The sequence below is a fragment of the Biomphalaria glabrata genome, chromosome 1 (assembly GCF_947242115.1).
Source record: "Biomphalaria glabrata chromosome 1, xgBioGlab47.1, whole genome shotgun sequence".
NCBI classification, from domain to species: Eukaryota; Metazoa; Mollusca; class Gastropoda; family Planorbidae; genus Biomphalaria; species Biomphalaria glabrata.
The window spans coordinates 60,197,309-60,211,134 of record NC_074711.1 but is presented as its reverse complement, the minus strand read 5'-3'; the positions used below and the strand labels follow the sequence as shown (position 1 = coordinate 60,211,134).

Below are 13,826 nucleotides of genomic sequence, written 5' to 3'. Positions count from 1 at the left end.
AAATAATTAAAAATTTGTACTTAATACTGTAAAGAATATTTTGATCTAATTGATTTTCCGTTTGAGGCGCATCTCGGACACTTGTCTTTAAAACTTAATCTAGTCTAGATCTAGACCTAATGATCTAGACCTAATTATGTAATTCATCATCTAGATTTACTCTAGACTAGACCTAGATCTAATTATGTAATTCATCATCTAGATTTACTCTAGACTAGACCTAGATCTAATTATGTAATTCATCATCTAGATTTACTCTAGACTAGATCTAGATCTAATTATGTAATTCATTATCTAGATTATTCTAGATTTACTCTAGACCTAGATCTAATTATGTAATTCATTATCTAGATTTAGACTTTAGATCTAGACTAGATAGTGGAAATAAGTACATTATTAGATTAGATCTTATAATGAATCTAGACTAGTGACTCTAGACTATGTCATTAATGACTAGATTTAGAATCTAATTCTAGATAATAAATAATAGATTCTTTCTTTCAATAGACAAGTATCTCTAGAATCTAGAATAATCTAGATCTATAATTCTATATTATAGTATTTTTTATAGACCTATATTGAAATGTAGATTGTATCTAGAAAATTTTGGTTTAACCTTAACTTAATTTCCATTGTATTTTTTATACAGAATATTGTATTCAGTTCTTTTAGTCTACCACTGAATGATTGTAACTTAAGTTATATAATATGAATTAACTGTACTAGTCCTACACCATTGAGTCTATCCCTATAAAGCAATTATGGGCATTACTAGACTCAATTTAAATAATGCACCAATATATATTATATGTTTACGAGTGCTATTAGTACATAATAGATCTAATTATTTTGATACTAATAAATTTTTATCAATTACAGATTTCAGTAATGGAGCTATCTGTTAGAGTTTCAAAGCGTTTACAAGCCAAGAAAGACTCTCTAAATATACAAGCATCAGAGCCTGAGTCATTTCTAAATGTACTAGTACCAGAGCCTGTGTCGCTAAAAAATGTCACTCAAAATAATGTTTCTGGGTTGACACCTAGTGCTATAAGGTATAGAAGACACAGGGAAAAACTACAAGCTGATCCAGAAAAATTTGCTGCTTTCAAGGAAAAGGATAGAAAACGAAGTGTGGTTTACAGACAAAATATTACACCAGAAAAGAGAGAAAGAGCTCGACTTTTAAGTAATTTAAGAACACAAAAATGCAGACAAAAAAAGAAAGAACTAGGTCTCCCTCTTAATGAAAAAAAAGTAAAACCTGAAACACGTGCTGCTGTTTTAGAGCGAAGAGAAAAGGAGAGGTTGAGAAAAGCTGCATACAGGGCCAAGTTAAGCCCACATGAAAAAGCCTGGATAAACAGAAAACGCAAAGAAAGAAAACAGCAAGCTAATAGTCCACAAGCTAATAGTCCCCTTTGTGTCAACTCTGCAGAGGTTGGCGAATCACTTGGTACTGGATTCCAGACTCCAGTGGCAAAAAGAATGGCTGTTTCAAGGGCTTTGATGAAATTACCTAGATCACCTAAGAAATATGCTGCAGTTGTTGAAGGTCTCTCACAAATACGCTCCCCAAGAAGAAGTAAAGCTCTCCAAGACATAGGCTTTCTGCGTCTACCTGAGAGAAGAAAGCTCATCTTTCTAAACAACATTAATGAAAGCATCAAAACCTATCTACACTCTACCAGCAAAAAAAGGAGTCAGATGTCTAATGCTCGCAGACAAGTACTCTGCAACATCCTTACTAAGTATAACAAATTCAGAGGTTGTGCTACTCATTTCAAACATTTTGGTTTTTCAAGAAGTTTTATGTCCAAGTGCAAATCACAAAACATAGCAAGAAAAAAACGAAGTGATTGCATTACACAAAATGCCTTGGAAACAATTCACAACTTTTACAGCAGAGAGGATGTCTCAAGAACTGATCCATCTCAATCATCTGTGAGTGCACGAACTGGAAAACCTAAACGCTTCATGCAGAAAACGCTGAAGGAGGCATATACTCAATTGAGTACTCATGCACCCACATTAAAGGTATCGTTCTCAAAGTTTGCTAAATTGAAACCATTTATGACAAAAGCTACTCAACATAATAAGATGCAGTCTTGCTTATGTGAGTTCTGTATGAAGATTTTTCTTTATATGGAGGGCATTAATAAGTTTCTAATCAAAAAAGGACACAGAGAGCTGACATTAAAAAATCCAGCTTCATCACTTGACTTAACTCTATGCCCAAGAACTAATGCCAATTGTTTTCATAAGCTGCACTGCATTGAAAGATCATGTGGCAACTGTGGTGTGGATTTAATTAACAAGTATTTTGAGCCTTTAAAAAATTGCATGGATGAATTAGCAGAATGGAGCATCTGGTCAAAGATGACAGATGAGTATGTTCAGAGTGATGGTACACTGCGAAAGGTAACAAAGTGGCGACCAGTAAATAAAGAAGGCCCTTTCAGTGACCTAGTAACATCAATGCAGAAAGATTTGGAAAAATTCAGCCTTCATCTTTTTACAGCTAACTGGCAACAGCAGCAGTTTGCAGATTTGAAACAAGATTTACCATGTGACTGGCTTTTGCTAGTTTCTGATTTTGGTCAAAATTTCACATGCCACCACCAGGATGAAATCCAAGGTGCACACTGGGCTCGAACAGAGGTCACTATTCACCCAGTAGTGAGCTACTACAGAGAAAAAGATTTGATAGTCAAAGATAGCATGGTTTTTTTATCAAATGACCTAAAACATGATGGCCATGCATCACAACACTTTCAAATGAAAGTGATTTATGAGTTAGCTAATCGTGGTCATGCTTTCACTAAAGTTATCAGTTTTAGTGATGGATGTGCAGCACAGTACAAAGGAAAATTAAATTTTGTAGACTTATCTTTCTCAAAGGAAGATACAAATGTGTCCATAGAGAGGCACTATTTTGGTAGTCGCCATGGAAAAGGGCCATGCGATGCTGAAATAGGTGTTGTTAAAAAAAATGCTACATTGGCCATTAAAAGAAGAATGGCCATTATTTCTGATGCAAAGGGGCTATTCCTTTGGGCAAAAGAATACATGACAAAGGCAGAGCCTACAAGTAAAAGAACATTTTTCCTTGTGGAACAAGGAGAAATCAATCGAGACAGGCCTGACAGGTCCAACGAAAAGATTCGAAGCCTTCAGGGATCGAGGTCAGTCCATGCAGTGAGAGGTATTACACCTTACAATATTGCCTACAGAAAAAGAAGCTGTTTCTGCTTTCCTTGCAGAAATTCAGATGGCAGTCAGTGCCTGCATGATGAAATATGTGGATCTTGGAATATGTTCAAACTTCAGAAACAGAATGGTAAGTACTGTACTTTTATTTATTTATTTATTTTTTAAATAGCCATTTTACAATTATCCGAGAAAACATATTATTCTTTTTAAAATTACTTAACCGATTTCTAAATGTAATTGTTTCTTTTTCTTCAGTGGTGCAATCTCAATCAAATCTTGAATCCTCTTTGGATGTCAGTCCCATATGCTCAAATTCAAAGGTAAAGAGCTTTTACACACAGTATAAGCATTTTAACATTTTTCATTGAATCTTATGTTACCTGTATTGTATAAGTTGTTTTTTTTAATAATATACCCTGCTAAATAATTTTTGACTCATTTCAGTCGAATTTAAGTATTTCAGCCCCATGTTGTTGTTGTTTTTTCAGGCCCAAACATTGTCCTCCACAAATCAAAAGTACATTGTAAATAGCTGTGTGATTGTCAAGTATGGGGAAATATTCTATCCAGGTATAATTTTTTTTGTACTGTGTACCTTTTACATTCAATAAACAAGTTCAAAGTATGTTTTAGATTGAAGTATTAACTTTTTCAACATTGCTGGTAATTTTTCTAACAGGAGTTGTGACAGAAGTCCTGGATGATCAGCGCAGAATAATTTTTTTAAAAAGGCACAGAAATAAAAGAGATATATTTGTATACCCAGAAGTGCAGGACATACAATTAGTGTATGCAGACATGATTGTTACTGAAGTGATGTTGATACCAAATGGCAATAGTTTGAGAGAGTGGAGAGTGGAAGGTTTTGATTTCTGAATATGTCTGTCTAATAAAATTTGTGTACAGTTTTATGCCTTTTTTCTTTCTTTTTTTTTTTTAAACCTTTTTCTGTGTGTTAAAACTAACAAAACATATAAAATATATATTTGTCAATCATTAAAAATATTAATGACCATTTACTTGTGCACAGATAAAACAAAAATTTAAACTTTTAAACATTATTTAAAAAAATGGTGTCCCATGAAGCACCCGCAACATTTTGTGAAATTGAAGCAGCATTTTTACAAATGGGTACTTTATGACTAGAATAGTGAACTTAATAATAAGTCTAATGGATCACTTTAGTGCAAAAATAAAATAATTTCTATATTCTCACAGAATATCTTTTTCAAAAACTTTAACTTGTAGTGTCACAGGTGCTACGGTGTCCCAATTTTTGAATTGAGCTCAAATCCACTTTTTTTATGCAAAAGCATAAATTTCAGTATCTAAAGACTAGTAACAATAAAGACAGTTATATTATGCTAAAATACAATGAATTTATCAATTGGTAGTTCTTAAATTATCAAGTGGTGTCCCGGTGATGCACCTGTGACGCAAAAGGGGGTACCCCTTGAATAGACACTGCTGTCAAAATCTACATCTTGCAATTCATTTTCTATTGATAAATTCTTAAAGTGAACTGGTTGAAGAAGTGAATACAGTTGAAATGAAACCAAAAACTTCAACTTTAATTTTTAGCATAATGTGACACTTTTTGGCACCAGTACTGGAGAAACACTCATCTATAATCATAGTGCCCTTTATTTAGTCAATATAGTCAAGTCAAGGTAGTGGAACGTAAACTCGAAGGTTTAATACAATATGGTATGAGTCTATGAGTTAGTATAAGATCTAATTATTTTGTTACTTTGTATGTGACAGTATGTCAATGTCTCAATTAAAATAATTAATATCACCAGCCATATCATTTTAAATATTTAAAAAGTAGACATAGATTTTTATTATATTATAAATAGATAGATTAGATCTACATATAATTTTACAAACTTTAGAAATGATTGATTTTATTTTTTATTGATAAGCCTTCTAGACTAGATCTAGCATCTCTAGCTAGACTCTAACATGTAGATTGTAGATCTTTGAATTGGATCGATATTCACCTTCCTAAATTGTCTCTAAAGTCTATAGCTGATTTGAGAGGCCCAACGAGGCAAGACGAGTCTATTAGTACTCTGTCTCTTGATCTATCTAGTAGGCCTACTAAGCTAGTGCATTAGCCATAGTGTAGTCAAATCTTGACAACTAGTCTTCTAGATCTAAGCTTCTAGAATAATTAGATCTAGATCCAGTTTAGATTTAGAGTATAAAAGTTTTTACTACCTACAATACTAAATCTACTGATCTAAATTCTAGATATATAGATCCAGTTCAGATTAGGATATAAAAATATTCCACTAGCTAAAATTCTAAATCTACTGATCTATACTTAATATGTTAGATATTATATGACATCTATCTACAAAAATTATTATTAAGATATAATTATAGATTCTAGACTAGTTATATATGTACATAAAATATATAAATAAAAGATAAAATTTATGCAGGCCTAGGTCCCATAAATGTATAATTGATCCAGATCTATCAGTAAGTTACCTTCGATTGGCAGTTTTACCCAATCTAATCTATACAAGACAATTTATAATCCATGCCTTGCCTACACCCCATATATATTAGTTTCCATTCCATGCCATACCCAGACCCATGAGTTCATGAAATAATAAATGATGTGGTGTCAAGTTGGATCTATCCCCTGAAATTCAGTACTTTAATATAAAACTCACATATCTAGTTAATTATTTGCTGACACTCTGATAAACTTGGACTTGTGTGATACATATATGTTTCTTATCAGATTTAATTAATGAAGTTTAGGTGCATTTTAACCAGTAATAAGGCTACAAAAGTAGCATCAGGTGTATTCTAACCATTGGTATTTTTCCTGGCAACATTTCTATTCTAGTCTGTGATAAATTATAAATAAAAAAAAATGTTTGTAATGTTTCAGTTATTAACAAGTAGAACCATGGCAACCAGTTCTGATGATGTACCAGAATGGCTCAAGGATCATACTTATACTATTTCTACTCTCTGGGCATCCATTCAATATTTAATGTAAGTACTACTATACAATTTTTATTTTAGTTATCTAATAGATGTTTTATGAATTGTGTGATTTTCATGGTCAAGCAACATCCAAATATCTGGGATGGAATTTAACATTTTTCTCTAAGTTTTTTTTATTTTTTATTTATAACACTCTTAAGCACATTCATCTTTCATGAATGCCTAATATACCTTGGCTGTTGTGCAGGCCATTCCTTTACAATAAACTGTTATATGAAATTAGGCAAAATTGTCTGATAATTTGTATGTTTGATACAACGTTTTCAATTTAATAATATTATTTTTTAATTGTAATGTTTTCAAAAGAAATTAACCAATATGCCTAATTGTATAATTACAGTTATGTTTGGAAATGCAAGAAAAAGGCATGCATTCCTGAAAAGTCAATGATTGGTTGCACCTCTTAAAGGTAAGGTACTGCAATTTTTTCCATGTACTTTTCTCATAAGCTGAAGTACTTGTATTTTTGAAAAACTAGTTTTCCATGAAAATGTAAATCATAATATATGTTATAGTTGCTTTTAGATTAGTTCAATGTGCATCAAATTAACTGAACATCTGCCTTCACCTATAGTAATAATTCATAACTATTAAGGTCAGGGCCATGTCTACACATTAACGCAGTAGCTCCTTTTAGGTACAGACTATTTTTAGAATGGCAAAATTATATAACTATAATTAATAACATATATACGTTTAGCATGGTCAACACATATGTCACACATATTTTTTAATTTTTTTTAAAATCCTTTTATTTATTTTTATAACTAGATAACTTTCTGTTATGAGAAAAGATGAGATTCTTGGACTCCTGCATAGCACCACCAGAAAGGAAAATCCCATCATGTTGCAAAATAAAAGTCTTGGACCAATTTTAATTTAAGATATATATATTATACTGTAAGCTGTATACATATTTATGTATATCCTGTCATTCAGCCAACAGGTTTGGATTTAGTATTTCTTTAAATCTGTTTGATATTGTACTTGAAAACTATTAATCTGAGCCCCATTAAAACAAGAGGGAGTGCAGTGGATGAGTGGTAAGGGAAATTTTACTTTTTTAAAATTAAAATAAGAATCTAACAAAAGTAAACATATAAAATATGGTGCATTCTCCTTAAAACTAAAACCTGGTGCAAAGGTTTAAAATGTTGGCAAAAAAAAAAGCAACATCAATTAAATATTCTTAATTCCCTTTGCAAAACTTACTGAGAAGAACATGCATGTTGTTCCCTCATAAGTTTCTTGACAGAGGAAATCTTGTTTATATTAGATTTGAATTAAGCAAATTAAGAAAAAAATTATAATCATTATTTCAAATGGTTGTATCTAAACCTTATGAATTATTTTTCAGTTATAAGTATATTGAAATGAATGGATAATCATGAAATTGTTAAATAATAGCTGCTATCATTCCATTGACTAAAGAACCATAATTTTTTTTTTAATTAATTTCAAAATTAATTAATTAATTAATTTTCAAGCAGAGTTCACATAGATCTTGAGTGAAATTTTTCTTTTTTTGACTAATGCTTCAATTTTATTGTATCATTAGTTTTTTATTTTTATTACCCAGAATATTTTAAAAATGAGTACACTATTTTCATGTAATAATGTAACTTGGTATTCCCACATCAAAATACGCTATAATCTTTAGGCCATATAGATTTGTATAAATATAAATTAACTTGCTTAAATACATTGTAAATGTATATTGTTTGGATAAGAATAAAGTTTTTCTGTAGACAATTATTACATAGATGTAATAAAACATGACCTCAAATCAGTGAACATCAATACTGACAATTGGGAAGACATAGCTTTAGACCGCAACAGATGGAGAGACAGTGACCAAGAAAGCTATGGACAGTGAAAGTACATAGGTCTCAGCTCAGGAAGAAAAACGTACAATCCGAAAAATGGCCAGCTCCTCTACCAACGAAGCAAAAACCACCTTAACCTGTGCTATCTGTGGATGGGAGTGTCTCTCCGAAATAGGGCTCCACAGCCACATGAGGAAGTGTGCTCTGAGATGAAACCTTAGTCTTTCTATTTCTACGACTGAAGGAGGCCAATGATGATGATACAGGTCATTAGTTTTAACACGTCTGATAATAAATGACAGTACAAGTTATTGAATGAAAATTTGTCATTATTTCAGGTGCTTTAGGCCTACATCAATGTGAGGTACCAGTACTTTGATTGTGTCATATAACAATTTAAAGCAACATTTTGAAATGAATAGTGTGTAGAATTGACAGTAAATACATTTAAGTGATGGGCTGTGATCTGCATGAATTGAATTTGTGTTTTTGATCTTTACTTCAAGTAAATGTTAATGAACAATTAATTTTTAATGAATAAATAATTTAAAAATAAATACAAAGAAACCATAAACATCTACTTTATTTTAATAATTTTTTTTCATCAGAACAGAATTTCCAACTTTGCATTCTTAAAATGAAATATAATTTATTTAGAGTAGAGTCAGAACACAAAATCATAGTTTTGAAATTAAGTAAATTAAGCTAAGCTGTGATCTCTTATAAACATTTGTATATAGACTACACACAATTTAATTATTATTTTTCATCAAATTGCAGGAACTAGTACATGTACTTATGCATATTTGACAATAAAAAACCTTAGTCAATGAAATAGTAATACTAGTAAATGAGATAAAAGTAAACTAAATATCATCAATGCTATTGAAGCCACACTTGTTTCTTTTTTATCTTGTTTGGTGGACTGCAATTAAAGTTGCTATTAATTTTACTGATTGTCTTAGCTGAAATGCCAGTGTCGTCTCTTTGAATCCTAAGTTTTTTTTCATGGTTACTGGAAGTCCAGATGTTTGGAGTTTCATTTTAAACACCTATATATTCCGAAATGGCCTTCCGATAGGCAAAACCTATTTGCCTAACATGTCATATGCACATAAAGAGGTACCACAGAAATGCTTTAAAGACAAGCTTAGGCGCCAACTTGCTTTAACTGACATAGAATAAGAGAGCACCTGGTTGCATACAGCTTCAGAGCGAGACAGCTGGAGGTCACTTACAAAGGTGTGGTATACACCAATGAAAATTAATTGCCGAGGGTAGACGGCAAAAAGAAAAAAAACAACTGATTCTACCACAGGTGGACAATGGTTATGCCTGTGCTCAGTGTGGCATAATATGTAGGTCACAGCTGGGGCTGAGTAGCCACTGGAAACAAAGCATTCCTCATAAGTCTTCGGAATCAAAGACAAGCCTATCATTTTTGTAGAATAGTTTGTAGCTTCTGTAAATGCATGAAATGCCGTCACAAATGACACAAGTCCTCTGTGAGTTTGATCATAGTTTGATGGATTATAAACATCTTACTTCTTTGCCTTATATTAAATGGTCCTTCTGTCTGTTCCACTAGGTTTATCTAAATATCATTGATATATCGTAACATGTCATCAAAATAAAAACTAGAATCTCTGCAACTGGTTTACAAGTCAGAAGTCATATTAACACTTGCCATTTAAAAAAAAAAATTTAGATTACTGATTAGTCAAATTAGTGACTGATTATTCGATTCATTTTAGGCCTATAATTTTTTTAATGTAAATATATAATGATCCTTTACACTTTGTGACTTTACTAGTAGATCTATACTTTGGAGTAGACTTGTTTGTTGAGCTAAAGTCGGAAGTACACATTGAATTTTACTGTGATCTAGTAATCATCTAGTCAAGTCAAATGTAGTGATCTACTAGTACTAGATTCTAGATCTAGAGTCTAGTAGTAGAGAGAGTAGGCCTATCTGTCATATCGTGATCAGTAGGTGGCTGAGGTTTTATAAATCTATTCGATGACAAAAACCCTGGCTAGATTTAGATCTAGTGGTCTAGACATCTAGATCTAACTAGAATTAAACTAGAAAACTGAATTAGAGAAGTAGCTTTCTGGATCTAGAACTAGAATCTAATATTAGATCTAGTTGCGTCAAGCGCTTAATTTTTGGTTGTTGTTTTTAATAAATGCACATAAAATACATTGTATTTTGGCAATAAAAATACCCAGTTGGTAGTCAAGTAATTCTAATAATTAATTAATGAATGACTCTATCAGTATTTGTTTTAGATCTGATTCATATGACTTATTATTTATACTTATTTTATATCATTCGTCCAAGAAAATCTAGCTCTAGATCTATTTCATTTTAGATTAGGCTATAGTTGTTTTGTTGTTGTTTTTTTGTCATTTTATTTAGGCTACAATATTATCAAGATTAACTTTTTCTTTGTTTCCCACGAGACGTGTATGCCTATAGCATATAGTCCTTTCGATAATAAAAAAAAAAAAAAACGATTAGAAATGCGTAGCTTGGAGTGTCAAAACTGTATTAGGCCTCCTATTTTTATTTCGTGCAATTTAGTATATCGTAACAAATACGCATTTGGCGGAACGGTAGACAGGTCTTCATCCAGATTTAGTGTAAATAAACCAAACACAGAAACACTGAAAGATTGTATTTTCGGAATTTAGATTCTATTTTTTGGAAAATAAGTGGCATTTTATAGGGTGATCGAAAAAAATAACTTTTGTGACGATCTCTTATTCAGGGAAATTGTATCTATTTTATCAGATAGTCAGAAAATGGATAAAGTTTTTACAGATCTAATAAAATATAGTGTGGGGAAGTTTTACTCTCAATGAAGGTCAATCCAAGTGGCTCTCGGAGTAAATTTCTTCTTTGGCATCCTCATCGATTTTTCAAAATGGTATGGTGCGCGAAAAAGATGCGCGACGGCACTTAGACTCTCTTTGTCTTTGTAAAAAACTCGAAGCTGGTGTTCCATTAGTATAGTTCCATGATTTAACAAAAAATCTTTGACATAAAAAGAAAACTTTTTTACTCAAAAAAAAAGTGGTACTAGATAAACATAAAATTTCTAAAAAAATCAAATTTCCAATAAAAAATATATTGGAAAAACCGACAACCAATCCTAATTTACCTAGATATTAATTAAGTATGACATGGTCGTCATCGAAAAGCACAAAGAAGTCCAATTCAAAAAGCGCAGGTTGTGAATTTGTATGTGTTTCATGTGTGAATGTTGATCATATTTGCATCTACATTATTATCGTTACAGTAGTTACGCTGAGGAGGCCAATTTTAGTCAAACTGAATTTCCATCTTAATGCTGTAAGTGAAAAGACAAAAAACAACTTACAATAAGGAAGAGTTTTGAAAGTTATAACATCTGTAATTGCAGAATGCGTAGCAGTTGTGACAGTGTATGCCTGAACATACACAGCATAGGGTGTATAAGGTTTCAAGTCTCGTAACAAGCCAAGTTGAAATACATCTTCACTATCAACAGGAGGAAATTCTCTGGTCATCCATCTGTTCCAATGAAATATAGAGAAAATTAGGACCATTCATTATTGGTCTATTCCATTTCATTAGAAATGTCAAATATGTCTATTAAGCATGGATGCAAGCAAAGGGGCCCCATTTTGTCAGAAAGAGTGGTTCAGCAGCCCCAAAAAGCCTGCAAGCATGATGCCTCATATCTTCACGACATAAATAAATCATTTACCACTATAAATACTATCCTTTTACTTAAATTACTATAATTTTCATAAATATTGTACATAAATGCATGTTTTAACCTTTCATTTTTTTAAATATAATATGCACATTGATACTATACTATCTATCATAAATCAATTGATACTATATTAGTATAAATCAAACTTTGTAGCACCTATGTTAAAAGTTAGCTCTATTGCAAAGAAAAGATCTAATAGATCTATAAATATTTATTGCCTAACAGAGTAGTCAGTAGATCTTATCAGATCTTAGTTAATTGAAACTTCTTATAGTAAGCTTAGACTTATTTTCTAGATCTAGTCAAGAGATCATGTAGTTTTTTTTTCTTTCTAAGTTTTAGATATAGTTAATTTGCTTATTTAATAGCTCTATTCTAGTTGTAGATTTATAGAACTTCAATAGAATAGCCCTAGCTAGAACCATAGTTTAAAAAATGTCTATGCTTTCTTTTTCTAGCCTTTTTTAAAAATGCTTTTTGTTAGACTAAACTAAACTAGATCTAGATTTAATACTTAATACAATACTGTAATTACTAATTAGTGTAATAGGATATTCAAACTGTCAATAGGCTAGCCATGCTGTAACTTCTAAAATCATTTTAAAATGTAAAAATAGATCAAGATCTCTAGAATAGATCTAGCCTCTAGGTCTGGTTTCAAATTAAAAAAAAAAAAGAGAAAGCTCATATGCAGGTAGATCAAACTTATTAGATTTAATTAGATCTACTTAGGCATCTTAGACCTTAGCCTTACTTATTTGTTTCTAGCTTTTGTTTATGTTTTTCATAAAAAATGAAAGTACAGAAATTATAGCATGCACCATAACTTAAGAAATGTTAACTTCCAGTCTTTCTTTAAATTCAACCTATTATTAATTTTTAGTTTGAAAGCCCACAAAGTTTAGTAGACCAAAACTTTATTGCATGTGAAAAAAAAAGTCTGATACCAAGCTGGCAATCAGTCAGACTGGCATTTGCAGTCAAGTTTTTTTTTACTTTGATTTTCCAGAAAGGTGGTGATTTTGCATCCATGCTATTAAGCAATGTATAATGCCCTAATAAAGTGAGACTACACCACTAGCTAAGGACAATTGGTATTATATATTTTGAATTGACTAGACTAAATGAATCAAGATTCTGATAACTGTGTGATTAAAGCACTAAGTACACAAAATGTGTGTAAGCAAACCCAGTTGGGATCTGCATATTTTTCCACATCTGATGTAGACAAAACTGTTTTCAGCTTGGGGTATATTTAAATTTTCATTAAGCTTTCTGCATCTGTCATTTACAGAGCTTTTCTTTGGGCTTCATATGTGTGTCCCACAGTGTTTGTGAGAGGAACTATTGGGTATAGAATAATGATACTTGTCTAAGACCTGCCCATTATTACTTGTTTTTTTGTTTTTTTTTACTTACACATCATTTGAACAGGAGTCACGTCCGTAAGTAACTTTTGGAATGTCATTCAAGTCATTGCTGCATTTTTAGGAAACAAAAAAAATATTTGAAAAAAGAAATTATAATTTTTAAAATTTGTGTACCAATCTGAAACAGTTGACTAACAACTTGAAAAAAAGGGCAAAAATCACTCATTATAATTCACTAACATGCTGGCAACAAATGTTTTAAATGAAGTATTTGATTTTTTAATTTAAATAATTAATTGAAATTTCTTTACATTTAATTCTCTGCGCAACATAAAGCAATCTTAATTATAATGGCTTAACAAAGGTTGAATTCATTTATTTTTTTAAAGTTTCTCAAGTACTTAAAATGGTTATAATGTTACAAAAAAAGTAAAAGCACAAAATAAATAACACTAATATAAAATCAAGCAACTATCATGAAAAAGTAATTACATTTCTTTATAATTCATAATGTAAGTCAAAAGTTGCCTGACATCAGCCTTATATTTATCCCATCTAAGCACTACAGATGTATGAGAGTAGACAGTGACTGAGATGTTAAGAAATTCTTTCATACCTGG

General features: G+C 31.3%; 2 protein-coding genes across 7 annotated transcripts in view; one reads left to right on the top strand and one right to left on the bottom strand.

Moving 5' to 3' along the window:
- The window catches only part of LOC106052721 (putative molluscan insulin-related peptide(s) receptor), a 77,502-nt gene that overhangs the window by 35,057 nt on the left and 28,619 nt on the right, over positions 1–13,826 (bottom strand). For all 4 annotated transcript variants that reach the window (XM_056016873.1, XM_056003474.1, XM_056010227.1 and 1 more), the window contains 3 exon segments: positions 13,699–13,822; positions 13,256–13,315; positions 11,456–11,628 (listed from right to left, as the gene is read on the bottom strand). In XM_056016873.1, the coding sequence (XP_055872848.1) occupies positions 11,456–11,628; positions 13,256–13,315; positions 13,699–13,822 (357 nt within the window).
- LOC129921916 (uncharacterized) lies at positions 2,725–7,995 on the top strand. Of its 3 annotated transcripts, none has more exons than XM_056005206.1 (7): positions 2,725–3,340; positions 3,469–3,533; positions 3,702–3,783; positions 3,893–4,920; positions 6,125–6,231; positions 6,584–6,652; positions 7,015–7,995. In XM_056005206.1, the coding sequence occupies exons 1-4, from the start codon at positions 2,779–2,781 to the stop codon at positions 4,087–4,089; spliced, it is 906 nt and encodes a 301-aa protein (XP_055861181.1). In that variant the 5' UTR covers positions 2,725–2,778; the 3' UTR covers positions 4,090–4,920; positions 6,125–6,231; positions 6,584–6,652; positions 7,015–7,995. The 3 variants fall into 3 exon arrangements, with proteins under 3 accessions (XP_055861181.1, XP_055861187.1, XP_055861193.1); XM_056005212.1 differs by having other exon boundaries at positions 6,584–6,657; XM_056005218.1 differs by having other exon boundaries at positions 3,893–4,934.

Bases quoted from the DNA above. Each gene is read 5' to 3' on its own strand.
- LOC129921916 (XM_056005206.1), top strand. From the start codon at position 2,779: ATGAAAGTGATTTATGAGTTAGCTAATCGTGGTCATGCTTTCACTAAA. The intron at 3,534-3,701 runs GTAAAGAGCTTT...TTGTTTTTTCAG, and splicing joins CCATATGCTCAAATTCAAAG to GCCCAAACATTGTCCTCCAC. The intron at 3,784-3,892 runs GTATAATTTTTT...TTTTTCTAACAG, and splicing joins TGGGGAAATATTCTATCCAG to GAGTTGTGACAGAAGTCCTG.